At 44.1% G+C, this 17,632-nt stretch overlaps 1 protein-coding gene across 9 annotated transcripts in view; it reads left to right on the forward strand.

Annotated features, from left to right (window-relative positions):
* Positions 1–17,632, forward strand: part of SNX13 (sorting nexin 13) — a 148,289-nt gene that overhangs the window by 39,200 nt on the left and 91,457 nt on the right. For 5 of the 9 annotated variants that reach the window (XM_075587191.1, XM_075587198.1, XM_075587189.1 and 2 more), the window contains exon 2: positions 9,019–9,131. The exons of 1 other annotated variant lie outside the window; for it this stretch is intronic. In XM_075587191.1, coding sequence (XP_075443306.1) covers positions 9,019–9,131 — 113 coding nt within the window. The remainder of the gene's footprint in view (positions 1–9,018; positions 9,132–17,632) is intronic. 3 more of the 9 variants (XM_075587193.1, XM_075587195.1, XM_075587196.1) reach the window with 1 other exon arrangement.

Genomic DNA, 17,632 nt, shown 5'->3' on the forward strand with positions numbered 1-17,632 from the left:
GTTGACACTTTTAAGTATATTTAGTCAAAACAATATTTTACATAGTGACGGGAATAGATGTAATATGTTTTACCATAACATAAGTAAGTGTCTAGTAACTTGCGTAGGTTATACTGTAATGGCTTATAGCAGGAATGGGAAAATCTCGAGCACCGTCCTAGAATTTACCCCTGGCACCTGTGCTGTGTGCAGTGATCACTGCTACAGCGCTAGCCAGCAATATCAAAGCTGGATCTGGCGCCCTTGGACCAGCGGCGGCAGTGATTGACAGGATAAGTCACCACTACTCAGTGAGTTAAAGTGGAGGGGAAGGGGGGGGGAGGTCTGAAGGCAGAGGCCACATGATGGCTGGGGGGGTGCCTATTGTACTCTTCCGCTAGCTTATACCCCCCCCCCGCATCTAACAAAAGGTGGGCTCCTAAGTATTTTATAGTTTTGTCCACCATGCCACTTATAGCTATCAAATGCAATGCTTACATGTAAAAGTGTCACACTAGATTGCTTTGAAACAGCAGTCCTCCAGATGTTATCTTTGCAGAAAACTAAAGCAATATTGACAAATTTTCTTTTTAGAGATATAGCACAGTACTTTTTCTATTATGGTATGTCTTTTCACATTACTTGAGTGAGAGGGAATGACAGCCATTTCTCCAATCTGTGGGTTGTAACAAGATAGACTTATTGTAAAGAGACCAGCTGTCAGGTTGCATTTCCAAAAATGTCTGCAGTCAAGCAAACGGTGTGCTGCGTATTAATAAGCTCTTAGCAGTTTCACAGGGATCTATGTAACGTGTTTAACCCCTTCACCATTAGACAGGCCTTCAATAAAAGGGTTAATTGAGAATAGAGATTCAGATTTTCTACAACGTTAGTATTAGAAGAAATGTGCCCTTCTGGATTTCATTTTCAGTATATTTTGGGGACAGGCCGGCTGCCTTGTTCTCGCCCCCCTGCCTCAATTTGCTGCGGATCAAGGAAGTTTCTGCGAATTTTTTTTTTTTGCGCATATTTTCCCTAACATCCAGGAAGCAGTCACAGAAATCCCCCTACCAGCAGCATAACACCTCTTGACATAGGAATGCCTCTACCGATGGGGCCATGTCCCCTGCACATAGCGGCCACGCCTAGTGAGCTTCCCACCTCCCCTCTCTCTGATCAGAGGTGGTGGGGAAATATATGTATTATGTTGTAGTCTGTAGTCTTACCGCACATCACATTATGTGCCTTTATATGAAGCGCACTGTGGTAAATAGCGATGTGAAGTGAGTAAGAACACACAAAATAATAATCCAGTTTGCACACCAAATACTCCAAAGAAAGTGGCATGCTAAATATTTACCTAAATATGTTGGATCTTTGGCGTGCTCTTGTTCTTTGTTTTTTATTTGAGACGGATCCTACAGTTAACTCGCTGATGACTCTTTCTTGTTTCATGTGGTTTGGTGTGGAGTGAATCATGGTGATTCAGACATCTTTCACTCCTAGTGCTGTAATGCGGTGCATGCACAGTGAAGTGAAATTGATGGTTTTCACTGTGTAGTGGAGTAAACATGCCTCTCACTGTATTATGGCCAACAAAATAAATGTACCTTTCAGCGTATTTTACTTTTCTGAAGGAAATGCTGTAGGATTCAGCAGGAAATTCAGTTCTTTTTGCAATCTTGAAACAATTCACTATCGGCATTTAAATCTTTATGGGTCAGTCCAACATAGCAGCAGGCAAAAAAAAGTATATAGGATTATCTATCTATATATCTATCTATATCACATACACCCATATCCATATCCCCCGCTTCCTCGAAAGGTTAAATCACATTTAAAGTGAAAATTGAATGTATTTTCTTTCAGTCCTATGTAATTCTTACCAGGCGCTAGCTATGTTACTTTTATCTGTTCACCTAATAATATCATCATAATAACTTTACAGTAAAAGAAAAACAATGGTGATCTACATGTTGACACAAATTGTCTTACACTGTATAACGAAAGAGATTGTAAAGTCTCCAAAGCATTGATTTCCCATGAATACATGGTACACATTCTTCACTTTGCTCCTGGGAAGACGTGTTAAGTGTTTTCATTGTATTGGTAGAAGAAACTTGCAAACGAAGGTTCCTTATCCCCACTTGTGTTATTCACCGTCATAACCTGCGCTTGCTATTAATTATTTTAAAGGAACTTTGATTACTTTGATGTGAATGGCATGCACTGTAGCTTAGTACCGTATCTCACTGATCCTTAATTGGCGTTCATGTAAAGCATATTTTTTTCACCTTTTACTTCAACAGTACATCCTACATTTTTGATGATGTCAGATCCCTTAGGCTTTAGGGTGTCCTTATGATAATTGTTGCACTTTTTTTGTTGTTGTTGCTGGCATCGAGCTGATTGCGGCTCGCTGAGGACAGCGGATGGGTTGCAACTATGACATTTGTTACAACATTCTAATCACTACACATGCGCTTATGTAACGAATGATTTGCTGGTCCCTCTGCCAGTGAAGGCGTTGGAATATACTAGAAAAGTGTTTCAAGTCCAGGGTGCCGCGGTCCCAGTAGAAAAACTCAGCTGGCTGCTCGGGTGGCATGTCCCTCGCTTCCTGGAGTTGTAATGGCTGTGATCCACCTCTCCTTTCTCGGCCCAGCACAGAGGAGAGAAGCCTTCTCTCGAGGTGTGTGAAGGGGAAAGAGGAGGAGAGAGGTGTGTGTGTGTGTGTGTGTGTGTGTGTGTGTGTGTGTGTAGGAGAATGTGATGGCTTGGTGTGTGTGTAGGTGAGTGTGATGGCTTGGTGTGTGTGTGTGTGTTGGCTTGGTGTGTGGAGGGCGAGGGGAGGCTCATGCTGTGCGTGTAGGGACGGTGTGTGTAATAAAAGGGGGTGAATATGATGTTTATGATTTAAGAAAACAGGGTCAGTATGCTGTGCGAGAAGGGGGGGAGATAAGTGTTGAGTACAAAGGGTGAGTATAATGTGTGTGAGGGTGAATATATATTTATTTATTTATTTATTTATAAAATGTTTTACCAGGAAATAATACATTGAGAGTTACCTCTCGTTTTCAGATATGTCCTGGGCACAGTGTTATGATGACACATACATGGTTACATTAAAAGCACAGGGTTATACATTATGTATAAAGACATTGCATGAACAGTTTAACATATTTTATATTTTAGGCGTATTAAACAGTTAGACAAGATTAAAATGTGAGACAGCTTTAGTTTTGAAAGAACTTATACTGGTGGTGGCTTTGGGAGTCTCCGGTAGATTGTTGCATGTGTGAGGTGCTCGGTAAGAGGGGGTGCAGCTGGATACTTTGTTGAACCTTGGGACCGCGGACAATCGTTTGTAATCAGATCTCAGGTGATAAGTGCTGCGTGTGGTAGAGGTGAGGAGCTTGTTCAGATAGGAGGGTAGCTTGTCCAGAAAGTATTTGAATATGGAGTGTAGAAGAATAGGGTGGATGAGTGTGTTGGGTGTGTGCTTATGAAAAGGAGGGGTGAGTGTGTTGTGAGGAGGGATTGATTGAGGTTTGAAGAATGATATTAAAAATCCTTCATGGGGGCTCCCGCTCAAAAAGGATGAGAACCCCATGCATTAGAATGTCTTTTATTCATTTGTTTTTAAAATATATATTTTTATTTTCATGTCTTGGTAGTGTATTTCATTATTTTTATTTTTACTTGAGCAACCAATATCAAAGCAATCCAATCTTTATCAATCCTCAATCTTTCTTTTTTTCTCCCGTTCAGTGAAGTAAGTTTGACATGCACAGATGCAATAACCCGTTAGGCCCGCCCCTTTCTCACACGCCACTAGTCAATGTGGAATGGCAGCTGCTCCCGCTGGCTTTTTTTGGGAGCAATAACGGCTGCTACATCTGTACTGTATAAGTCAACTAGTTCGAACAGTACTTTCATATCATAGTGATATGAGAAATGTGCAAACTACTGACTGCGCAATGAATATTTTTTGTTCCAGTAAAATAGAACCTGTTTTATATTTTTTTTCAGTGCAATATAAACCATTCTGGTTCCATTAGCTATGTAAGCATGCAATTCCCTTAGTAAATCTAAATCCGTTCATCTGCCATTGGCTTGGAAATGAAGGGTATACCAGTATCCACCATGACCATGGTATCCTAGTATGGTATTTTTCTTGCGGCTAATCTAGCACAGGGGTGTGCAAACTGGGAGGTGGGGGATTTTCTAGGGGGACCCAGCGGTTGCAGATCCCCCGCGTTCCTCCCCCAGGCATGTAAATTAAATGCCGGGGGAGGCGCGAGGCCTCTGCAACTTCCCTTACCTGCTCTCTGCCGACTTCAGTGACGCGTTGCCATGACAATGCGGCGTCAAATGGCAACGCGTCACATGACGTCGTGACGTCATATGATGTGTGGAGCCCGAGAGCAGGTAAGGAGGGGTGGGGGCACAGCCAAGAGGGAGCACACACAGGGGGGGGGGGCGCGCAAACTGAAAAGATTGCGAACCCCTGATCTAGCATGCACAGCCTTTAGATGCTGTTAGATAAAAGTAAACCATTTGATGTCAACACATTGTGTGTGTTAATACACCATTTTGTCTATGGGCTCCTCGCATACAAAACATCCGGATGCCTGTGCTCTGAGTAAGGAATACTTGTATATTTGGATCAATACTTCTTATTTATGAGTTTGTAACTCCCTGAGCCTATGCTTTATCAGGACTTGGTAAGCAGTCTTGGGCCCCGCTCACACAGAACGTGACACGATGTGCGCGCACGTTCGTCACAGATGCCTGACGGCCAATGGTAGTGTTCAGTATTGAAACTACCATTGGCTGCAAAGTGCGGCGTCCGACGCTGCTGCAGTCACGGGAGTCTTTTCAGTCTGTGATCTCCGGCTGCAGCAGCGTGACGTCAAGTTCAGCAGCAAATCAATGCCCAGACGTTTTACATTGATTGGCTGCTGAAATTGTGGAGACGGCAGTGGGGACAGGGACGGGATGGAGCGGTCAACTAAAATAAATAAATACAACTAGCTTCGGGGACACGGACACGGACACACACACTTCCATATCCGGTCTTTGCAAACACGTGTTTCGGGGCAGATGTGTGCTGGGGGGGAGGGGGCGTGTCGCAGCATTCCGTCTGCTGGGGATGATCACACATCGTCCAGCAGACGGAGGCGCGCACACAGCGTCGCAAGGTCCCCCGTGTGAGCCCGGCCTTATGCCATAAGACACCATCCAGCACTGGAAGACCGCTTGCAACCCTTTGGTTTTGAATGGGTTGTAAGGCTGAGTCCATACAGACTTCAGCCGTGCGGAGGCTGAGGGAAAGCGGGTGCTTTCCCTGGCCTTAGTTCGCGCGCCGTCGGGGGCGGGGCCAGTGACGTCACGGAGCTATTTCGCCCCTCATTGGGCGAAATGCTCCGTGACCGGCCCTGCGCTCCTGTAAGCGCTCAAACTAAAAAAATTTTGCCTGCTACGCTTCTGCTCTCATTTGCGGCTGCAGGGGCTCACTGACAAACGCCTACGCGCCTCAGCGCGGGTCAGCGGATAAGCGCTGACCATGGACTCCGCCTAAGGTGTCTTCGAGCAACAGGAAGTGCTTTATGGCTGAAGACTGCTTAGTAAATATAACCCCCTCCGATTTACCTTTCACGTCTTTAGGCCAGTGATTCCCAACCTTTTTTGTTTGGAGGAACCCTTGAAGTGTTTTGAAAAATCTCGGTTCATTTCACACTTCACGAGCCCCCTCTATTTCCCACCCTCTAACCATGTATTTCTCTCCCCTCCATCTCACTCACTCTCCCCCCCCTCACAGCCTCACACGTATTTCTCCCCTGCGTCTCACTCTTACTCCCACTTTTCCTCACTCCCTCCCCCTCTCCTCTCGCTCGCCCCTACCTTCCTTCAATGACCCCACTGTCGCTCAATCCCCCCCACAAAATACATATAAAAAAAACCCACCCCCCCTAAATACATATAACCCCATGGTACATCATAAAAATACCCCTGCCAATACATAATAAAAAGGCCCCCGCCACCTCAATACATATTAAAAAAATCAGACCGCACGGGTAAAATCATCAGCATATCTCCCACAGCACCCCTCATCATCATCCTCATATCTCCCCCAGCACCCCTCATCATCATCATCATCATCATCATCATCATATACCCCCCTGCATCTCACATCACCCCCCCCTGCATCTCACATCACCCCCCCTGCATCTCACATCACCCCCCTGCATCTCACATCACCCCCCTGCATCTCACAGCACCCCCTGCATCTCACAGCACCCCCCTGCATCTCACATCACCCCCCTGCATCTCACCTCACCCCCCCTGCATCTCACCTCACCCCCCCTGCATCTCACCTCACCCCCCTGCATCTCACCTCACCCCCCCCCTGCATCTCACCTCACCCCCCCTGCATCTCACCTCACCCCCCCTGCATCTCACCACACCCCCCCTGCATCTCACCACACCCCCCCTGCATCTCACCTCAACCCCCCTGCATCTCACCTCAACCCCCCTGCATCTCACCTCAACCCCCCTGCATCTCACCTCAACCCTCCTGCATCTCACCTCACCCCCCCTGCATCTCACCTCACCCCCCCTGCATCTCACCTCCCCCCTGCATCTCACATCCCCCCTGCATCTCACATCCCCCCTGCATCTCACATCCCCCCAGCGTGTTGGCGGCCCTGCGAGCCCCCCCTTCTTTTACACATCCTCACTATCCTCTATTCACCGCTCTCCTCATGTATTTATTTCCCCCCTCTTACACCCGTCCCCCACTCCACACTCAATCCAGCTCCCTCAATCCTCCCCCTGACATTAATTTCCTCCTCCACCCCATGGCCACACACACGAACAAACAATTTCCCCGAAACACACATACAATTCCCCCCCACTATACACGAATTAGAATAACCACCTACACGAACACTACAATAGCTCCCCTCTCTCCCCCCCCACCCACCCCCAACACACACAAGTGGTTGAAAAACACTTGTGCACAGTATACTTCTTCTTTTAATACTGTTAACTTTAAACTACTGTGTAAAGAATGACAAACTATTTTAAAAATGCACTAATATAAAGATTGTTATTGTGTGTTAGCTCAATTGCTTGCACACAGCGCACGCTGACGGGCACACAGCGCACTGAATCACAAATAGCACACTGACAGAGCAAACTGTAACTGACACATTTACACACAAACAAACACAGCATACTGACCCACTGAAGCACACTGACAGACTGACACACGCACGCACAACAAACTGACACAAACACACACCACAAACATGGTAACTCCTCCCCCTGATGTCAGCTCTCTGCCTCAGTTCCACCCCCAGCCTCTGCTGTCTGCTCTCTCTGCAATCCCCACTCCCCTCCTCCCCCACTCCCCTCCTCCCTCCTGATTCAGCCGGCAAGTTGCTGTTAAGGGGACCGGAGGAGGAAGAGGGGCCTGACTTCTGTGGTTGTCGGCTAGAGGACTGGGCCAAATGTCCTGGCTCTCCCCCCTGTCGGCAGCCCTGAGCGGTGCCCCCAAGAATACGCCCCCCCCCCCCCCCAGCGCTTTGCCCAGGCTATAGCTACGCCCCTGATCCTGACTAAATGAAGTTTGCATTTTACTTTTATGCATGCGACTTCATGGTTTCTTGCTAATTCTGTAAACTGTGGGAATTCCGAATTACACATATGCTTCAATCTGTTATAAATAAAAAAAATAAGGTGTGCTTTGGTTTTAAAGAAAAAAAGACATTAAGTAAGCTCATGAATATTAATGTAACCAGGATATGTTCTCCTTATGCCAAAATGGTGATTTTGTTTTTAAAACTATTAGGCAGCTAATGTTCTTTTAAAATTGGGATTCCTCGCTTTCTAATGAATTAAAGCTAATGATGTTGTTTAAGCTAAAAAGGCTTTTAAGCTCATAATTATGGTGATCTGCACATGCTTTTACAGCCTTAACGTAGAGGAAATTAGATACAGAGCAATGATTTATCAAGTTTATTTATTTTTTTAAAGCAGCGTCACATTTAATTGAAAAAAAAAAGAAAAGCAAAAACAACTATATGTAGGCTTTTTTCCGAAATGTAATTCACATTTCTACATATACAGTACTTAAGATCAGTACTATTCTAAATTGTTTGGCAAAAACAATTCACAGTATAAGCTGATTCTAAATGTATTTATTTATTTTTAAAATGTTTTACCAGGAAGTAATACATTGAGAGTTACCTCTCGTTTTCAAGTATGTCCTGGGCATAGTTAATATGACAAATAATACATGAATACAATGAAATAGGATCTTAAAAAGCCGTTCCTCCCTCCCCTCCACCCCGCCCCCTCCCCGGGTGGGAACTGGAGGGTAAAAAACACCACTATTTTCATCTTGGGTAACCGAAATACTTAACACTGAAGTTACCAGGTTTAAATCTCCCTCAGGTGAAACTAAATGGCTGTCAAATCTCGGGCCAATAGCAAGCTGCAACATCATCCGTTGTGGTTTCCTATTGGAGGCCCATTTTAATCCCCATTAAAAAGGAAGTAATACCGGTAACTTCACCTGTAAATATCTCTGGAACTCGGGCGGTCCCTGGAAATAGTGAGGTTCAGCTCCGTGTGATTCCCTGTCCCAGAAATAAAATGGAGGTGTTGGTTAAGGTGGATTGTTTCTTTTTTAAAAACAGCATGGCAAAAACTTTTGATTGAAACATTTTAATGTTTCGTGACAACGGTCGCTTTAAAAGAAAGTTAATCTGTATGTTGATGTGATTTTCAGGTTTGATGCCTTTACTTTCAGAGGAATCTCCAGCACATTGCCCAGCCCCTCTGGCAGTGAGGGGGCTGTACAAATAGGCTCACTAATAGTGAACGTTAGAGATTATGAAGTCTAGTTTAGGCTCACATTGGGATGGAAGCGTCATTCTTGTACATCATTGCTGTGCATGTTCTATGTGACCTGGTGAATGTGGTGTACAGATAGCGTTTCATTCTTTCTGCCTGTTTGCTTTGTTGCAGGCCAGCCTTTCCATATGGGGATGGGGAAGCCTTGGAATTGTGCTCTTCCTGATTACGTTCGGACCTTTTGCTATATTTTACTTTGCCTTTTACATCCTCTGCTTTGTGGGTGGGTAAGTATAACAAATGTTAATTTTTATGTTTGCTTGCAAATGTTTTGTTTAGTCATGTTAAATGTGGCCCCATGAAATAGCAGAGCACTGTGTGACAGGACACTCTGGTAGTGAGAGGTTAATAACCAAATGTTTCCATGTATTCCAAATGCTAATGTAAAACACTTCCCCCTCACCACCCCCCCCCCCCTCTCCACCAATCGCAGATAGGGACTATGTGGGGAACTATACCTGTGTTACTGTGTATGGTGCAATACCTGATAGGCTCACAGGAGGCCTGAACCTCCGCCACTGGGAGCCTGGGGTATATCCTGAAATGATGCTTATAGCGCCTTCTCCTGTGCAGGGATTCTAGTGTGTAGAATAACCCCTGACACCGGAACCACATATAGTAACCACTTACACCAGATTATGGATAAAACAGTTTACTATATGCAACACAACCCAATATAACAATAACCATATGGCAATAGTGTCACTCTGTAACACGGGCCTCATAGGGCCATAGCCCCACACCTTATTCCCAAACACAGTGTCCCAAGAGTCCCAAGCCCACCCAAGCGTTGGACAGCGCTGCCCACTAGTTTGAGTAGATGGTTGGTGCACGTGTTGTGAAGAAGGTACCTGCCGGCTGTGTCCACATCCGGGCACGCAGATGCTGTATTTGGATGATGGATCCGAAAGCGTGATCCACAACGCCGCCTCCGCTACGTGGGGTGGTGTCCCACCAGACAATCCCACCATGAAGATAGTCTCTATCTTGAGTGATGGTTCCAGACACGATCAGGGCCGCACAGCAGGTGAACTGTGTCCCTGAACTTAGCAAATAACTAAAGGGGCAGGGTCCCTACCTAGGGCCTGTCTCTGTCGCAACCACAATCTGGGATATGGTTTGGGAAATATCTGGGGCCTAGGTGGGTAACCTGGCCTACTGCAGGGGCTACTGCTCCCTGCACACACCTCCTCTAACCTGCTCCCAGATTCAACTAACTCTTCCTCGCTTAGTGTGCCAAAATGTATCTCTTTGCTCAGGGGAAGCTATAAGCCCTATTGGCTCCCTGGCGTCAGGTGACCAATCTGACTCTAGGCACTCTGGGTGGTGTAGTTCTCCATGGAGCCCTTTAACATTGTGGTCGCGTGCGCTATCTCTCCCGCGCATGCGCTACTTTGTAATAGCCGCCGCTAGCCCTACCTGCGCTAACTCTGGGAGGCCCTGCGCTACTGTAATGGCTGCCGCGGCGGTTCTACGCATGTGCGACCTCGCGCCAACCTTAATATGGCCGCCGGCACTCCTGGCACTGTACTGCGCATGCGTGACTACACTGCGCATACGCGAGCTCCTGCAAGATGGCGGCGCCTTATAGCTGATGTTGCCGAGGGCCCCCTGCGACTAGATCGCTCCCGCAGCAGCCACCACCGGAGTGAGGGAGAAAGGGGAAAGTGGGGAGCCAGAGGAGACCTGGCTACACATATATGAATTATTACAGGAATAAAGAAAGTTGGCTTTATTTCACTTTGGATAAAGCTTTGAAAATACCAAAATGTGTGATTTCTTTCAAAAGTTTAACATGCGGCATATCAATTAATCACTAGGCACTTGATTCTTTGCAAATGCAGAAACCGAGTCTTGTGGTCACAGAGAGCCTGAATAACGTTGTGGGGTGACCCAGTGTGTTACAGCTGTACTGCAGCGTGACTTGATCATTACAGGGTGCCACCTGCTTCTTCCTTGCTCTTCTTAATGCAAGACCAAACAGAAAATGTGAGCAGTGAAGTCCTACTATATGTCTGACTGGGCTCCAGCTAAAAATGTGTGTAGCAGCTGCAAATCACAGATTGAGGGGTAGAGCACATAGTGTAATAGAACAGTCAGAAGGTGAGGATGCACAGTTAAACAGATTGACACAGGGAAGAATATTGGAGAGATTACGGAGGAAGAAAATGGGACACGGCATGGTGGTAAGATGGAAGGAAATCGGAATGCCCCCATTTTTTTTTGCATGCCCTGGAACAGTTTCCCTCCTTTACGTAAAAAAAAAAAAATCTGTGTGCGCTCGTTCATTCCCATTTGCAAAAATTGTTCTACATGATTTACTGATATTTTTTATATCAAAATAAATTAAAAGGAATCTCCAAATGGCTCTGTTTATTCCACAGACAGACATTTAGCATGCTCAGATTTGATTTAAAGGCATTATCTCTATGAATTTGCAACTGGACCCGCTTCCTTCTCTTGTTCAGGGGAGAAGTGGCTTCATTGTATTGGCAGAAACAAACATTGCTGGCTATTCTGAAGCATTTTGGAGACTTGCTGAGAGGGATATTAAAGTGACTGTGTCGGCCAGATTTTCCAGTGTGCTTCTTCTATTCCATGTCTATTCTAATTATGGGATTTGGTGTGTCTCATGTTTTAAAGCAGATAAGACATATAAATATATTTGATGGCTTTCTTGTATCATAGAAAAGTAGGCTTTCCTGTTTTTTTTTTAAATTTATTATTTTGGCTACATTTTGTTTGTTGTGGTAATTCATTTGAACACTTTTACTACTGGAGGGCTGTCAGTAGTATTATCTTGCAGTTCTTTAATCTTTAACATTAGCTAGTTCAAATCTATCAGTAATGAGCATAAGATTCATAAAATGACAGCGCCATACTACTTGTTAGTTTCCTTAGTCCCGTGGGAGCCTTTATAACATTCTCAGGATGTCACAGGGACATTATAGTGACCCAAACGATGTTCTGAGATCATCATGGCTTTTTTGCACAGCTTCTAGAGGAGATTCACCGCTTTTCCATGGGACAAATGAACCGAATGGAAAAGGAGGACCTTCCTCTTCCATTTGTGCCTTTGGCGTCTGGATCAAAACCATGTGATCCCAGAAGTCTAGGTACCATGGGTTTTCGGGCACCAAAACAGGTGACAGCCGTTCCATAGAGACAAAAAAAAAAAGAAAAAAAAGAATGTGTTTTAAATGACTAATATATTTACACACACATACATTTTTACATTATACATCAACAAGTGATCAGTATGAAATACATTTGATGTACATCCTGCAGTTTGTAGAGTTCAATAGGGATTTAGTTTTTGTTTGAAATTAAGTCATTTTAAGACTTCCAGATAGACAACACTGGATGCAGCTTTAAAGCGCAGGGAAGGACCATGTGGCAGGTTATTACTGTTAGCAGATCACTCCTCTCCAAGACCTCTGAATGTGTGTGTGTACTGACGCTAACAAATGACAGAGAATTACAGACACTCACATGTCTTTGCTGTGTTGAAACAATTTTAATTGAATTGATGTTTCTGTCCTGGATGGACTTCAATCAAGATAAGGTGCACCCTAGTGTAAACATCAGTGCCTGCTAGTTTTTATACCTACACCCTATCTGCTTTCTGGCTGCACCTGCACAGCTTACCCTTGGAGTGCTGCTGCGTGTGTATGTATATTTGTCTGTCAGAAAACGTTCCATATTTATTTTACCTTGGTAGTTGCCCATCGCATCTAGTTTACCTCAATAATTGCCCCTCAAATCAATTTTTATCTCAGTAATTGCCCTTTTTTATTGTTTCACCTAATTTATTGCCCCTTAATGACTATTTTACCTCTGCAAGGAATTGGTTAATCAGTGTTCTGAGGGTCTATGGCAGGGAAATGGTTAATCAGTACACAGCAAGTGTCTGGCAGGGAAGGGGTTAATATTCTCCTTCAGCTCCTCATTGATTGGTCGGTAGGACAGCGAATCAGCGTTAACATGTTAATGACTGTGTGACGCCGCTGTGACCATTTCAAAATCATAATACACCTTCAAATAGAAACCAGCACAATCACCTAATGTAAATAAAACGTGCAGGGTTTATTCGATGGATCAATGTTTTCATCCCCGTTGTGACTTTTATCGTCCTTTAGCACTTTAAGTGCAGTACATCAACATTTGGTTAGTATGTACTGGAGCTTTTTCCAATGTAACTCAAAGCACTGCTTAAATGATGGACAACCGTTTTAGCTTTCTGAAAAGTAGGCTAAACTCTAGAACTCCAGGTATCCATGTAATTTAACATAACGTTCAACTTTTCCTAGATCACTTGAAGCAGCGCTCCTGGTGACACTTTAAAAAAAAAATATAAATCAGTTTGAAGCAGGGGGTCTCTGGAGCTGAACCATGTTAATTTACTCCCCTGGACACCCTGCTTCCTGAGAGATTTATTTCGGGAGGGGGTGCCCAACATGATTGTGGCTTAAATGTCCTGCGGGGCCAATAGGAAGACGTGACGTCATCCCTTGCCGCTTCCTATTGGCCCTTGTGACGCGGGACATTTAAACTGAGCAGAGATACCGGCAGCACCTATAGAGGTATGTGTCTCGGGAAGCAGGAGGTCCCCGGAGCTGAAATTAACATGGTTTATAGCTCTGGAGACCCTTGCTTCAAAGCTTTGTAAAAAAAATAAAAAGTATCACGTACGGCACACCTGTGAGCACGTGACCTGCATACAGGACAAAGGTTAATACACAGCTCTCATGCTGGCTAACTTTTCACCTTCTTAAAGGTCCCTCAAATCAACAATATCTCGCCTCAATCCGTCCCCATAAACCATGTGTCACGAAAAGCACCCTTGTGAGTACGTGACTTATCTATGCAACCAGGGTTAATACACACGGTTACTCTAGCCAACTCACCTTTCTCCTGCGCAAGGTACTTTCAATGCGTTAATAGTGACCCCTTACTCAATTGTAATCAGATGTAACACGACTAATTTTGAGCATCTTGCCCCTAAATTTGAGTGACAAATAGATATCTGTCCTTGGCATCTCTTACCCATTTAATGCATGGTACAGTTTGATTTGTATAAATCGCAATTGTGACAGATATATACTTTCTATTATGCAGAGTAGATGACATCACATGATATTTTCACTTTTAATAAAGTCCTCCAACTAAGGTGTGGCGTGTCACCCATCCCATGTACAAGGGTATCTCAGGAATATTGGTTTCCTTTGAGGCTGACAGTCTTAAAATCTCATGATCTTATCATGACAACATGTAATGCTGCTTTCAAGACTAAATTATCTAGCAACATAAATACATCACTATTAAAGAAGTACGATAGGCACAGTTTAATTCAAATTGATGGCAGTTAAAACACCACAGCTATCTATTTTATTGAATCTCCCACTCAGTCTCAAAATAAACCTTCATATTAAAATCACACTCCTTTCAACCCCCATTCTGATGTGGCTGAATGGTCCCTCTCACAGACCGTTGTAAATTACATTATGAGAAGTAATAGTTGGAAAGCAAAGAGATGCAAAACCCTGAACATAACACAGGAAAAAACATGATGCCCATTTCTTCATATGATTTTAGCTTCTATATGCTAGTGATATTTAGGCTTCTGTTCATATATTAAATATACATGGTTATTATTTTACATAAAAACATTCATATTGAATTTTTTTTTAAATAGGATTTTAGCCTTCGTTGAAAAGAGCATTGAATGTTAGTGTAATATTCAGTAATCTATCATCACAAAATGTTAGCATGCTCTTTTACGATACTGTTGTCTGACATAATTCAGCTTGAAATGCAATAGAATAGTAAGCAGTGGAATTGGGGAGCGCAGATGTCACCAAAAATAAAACATAAAAACACAAAATAGTGCATAGTCTGGAATCTAGGGTTAATTTGCTAGAGATGATCTATGAGGTGGGAACTCACATTTCACTGCTAGATTAAGGCAGTTCCAAAAACTCAGTTTGGTGAGCTGATGCAGGGATGAAATGTGGGGTGATCAAAATGTGGTCTGGGTGGTCTATTAATTGTTGATCCTCAATGGTATGTTATTCTCAAAGTAAATAGAGGAGACATACCATAGGGTGATCTGTACTAAAAACTTATTTATACATAGAAGGTATGAATACACACTTGCATAAATCATATGAGTAGTGGCATGTAGAACTAAAGATGGGATCAGAAATCTGATCTTTGCTGCCGAGTGCTGTCTTCCGTGACCCAGTGTCTCTCCGTCTGCAACGCCCCCGGACTCACAAGAAAGCCCCATGCACGGGCATAGGATGCGGCACCCTGCTATCGTGGAGTGGAGTGAGAACTGAGTTGTGACATGCTGTCACGGAGGGTCCGTTGCGCTGACGTCTCCTCTGGTGTGCGTGTCACTGGTCTTCCGGGTTCTCGTTCCTCTCGCGACAGTTCCACCTCGTGATGGCTTTACAGTCCTCGGATGCAACTGCGATCAAGCCGCAAGTACCAGAGTCTCACTCCACTCCACTCCCGGATAGCAGCGTGCCGCATCCTATGCCCGTGCATGGGGCTTTCTTGCGAGTTCCCATTGCCTGCCACATTTATTTATATATTTTTTCTGTGATTACAGTTCACTGTTCTTATCCATCTGGTTCTAGTTTTCTTTTCATTTTACTGGGTATATCTTTTTAGCGACATCGTGTGCAGGTGTCATACACACAGATATATGCATATCTGCGTGACCTGCTGAGGTTACCAGTATAAGGCTCAGTGCCTTTCTGTTTCATGGCACATGCATGACTGTATATTCATTTCATCTCTCTGTTCTCTCTTGAGAGGTATCACTATCCACACAGTGTTGCACTATTTCTCCTTGTTTTATATTTTATATGTATTCATCGGTGTCCTGGGCTCCCTGATTTCTCCAAACCATTTAAAACTAGTGACAGGAGTTAGGGTGGTGTTAGCGTTGGTTCTGATCTGGAGCTCAGTCACTGGAAGCTTTAAAAATTTAGTCTTGGTCCCAAATACCATTGCTACAGTCTTGCCAGTGTTTAAAAACAGTTTGTTTTGGGAAATCCAGTTTTCGAGTCCCAAAAAGTCAGATTGAAGTATGTGTTGAAGGTCGGAGAGGCTATGGCTGTGTGCCTATAGGATTGTGTCATCTGCATACATGTGTATTGAGGCTTCCTTACAAGCTGTGGGAAGATCATTGATGAACACTGAGAAGAGTAGGGGCCCCAGAACCGAGCCTTGCAGGACACCACATGATATCCAGGGGGTTAAAGTTAGAGCCTGAGATGGACACATGTTGGGATCTACCTGATAGGTAGGACTGAAACCAGTTTAAAGCATGCTTCCCTATTCCAGAGCTCTGGAGTTTAAGCAGGACAGCATGATCAACAGTATCAAAAGCCTTTGCAAAATCTAGGAATATTGCACCAGTGAGTTGTCCCTGTTCCATTCCACACTGGATTTCATTGCAAACTTTTAGCAGGGTAGTTACGGTGGAGTGTTTGGGGCGAAAGCCAGATTGAAATTGTCTAGGGAAATTTGTCTTGGTTTAGTAATCGCTTAATTGGAAGTGGACACATTTTTCCATGACTTTGGATAGTATTGGGAGAAGAGAGATTGGCCTGTAGTTTGAGACAGTGTTTTTGTCCCCACTTTTGAAGATTGGGACAACTCTGGCAGTTTTCCAGGTCTTAGGGATATGGCCAGCAGACAGGATAGAGTTGACTATGGAAGCAATTGGTTTAGTAATGGCTGGGGCACCAAGTCGTAGGAACCTAGATTGTAGTAAGTCAGGTCCACATTGGCTGCTTAGTTTTAATTTGAGGATCCACCTGCCCCTGACGAAGCTCCGCCTGGAGAGAAACGCGTAGGGCGTGGGCACTGTGGCGTGGTGACGTCACGTCACGTTGAGCAGCTGATCCCGAACAGCCGGTCTACAGCGGGAGTTCCCAAGCAGTGCTGTGTACCGTTACGGAGCAGAGTATAGCGGCTATCTAGCTAAGTATCATACATCGATTCTTGATACATTACCTTTTGTTGGGTTGACAGTTTTTTCATTGTCTGACACTAGTTACAGGGACTCCCAGTACTTGTTGACAGCGATGTTGGAGCTGTGCTACTTGAAAGCAAGTAGCGTTCATATGATAGCTTAGTAAATGAGGGAATCCCCTTATTAACTGTGCAACCCGACTCTGTATACCATCCTTGCTCCCACGGACTGCGGATTTGCAGCAATACACATCCTACCAGTTCATGATTAACTATGACACATATTATATGTGTGTTGACGCTCCTTTACATTCAATATCTGTGACTTCACATTGATTGGCAGGTTTTGGACTTGATTTATGTACATCAGGCAGGAGGTTAACTCAGTGATTAGCACACTATAGCTTCAGTACCTGGCAGTTTTTGTGCAATCACCTTCAATAGTGTTGTTGTTCGGGATCACTAACATCAGCTCAACGTGTTTTAACAATATTTTATTTTATTTTTATTTTCACTTTTTCACCTTGGTTTTTCACTATATCTATTCATAAAATTAAAAATGATTATTGTGATGTGCACCTTAAATATACTTCTGTGAATGTTCCTGGGATCATGTCACGTGTTCATTCAATTGTTAATACGATTAACATCTGTACATAGGTAGCACTCATTTTGTGTTAATAATTAACACTCGACAATTACAATTATTTATATTGTTTATTTAAGAGTGAGCGGTATG

The sequence above is a fragment of the Ascaphus truei genome, chromosome 2 (assembly GCF_040206685.1).
Source record: "Ascaphus truei isolate aAscTru1 chromosome 2, aAscTru1.hap1, whole genome shotgun sequence".
In the NCBI taxonomy this organism is placed as follows: Eukaryota; Metazoa; Chordata; class Amphibia; order Anura; family Ascaphidae; genus Ascaphus; species Ascaphus truei.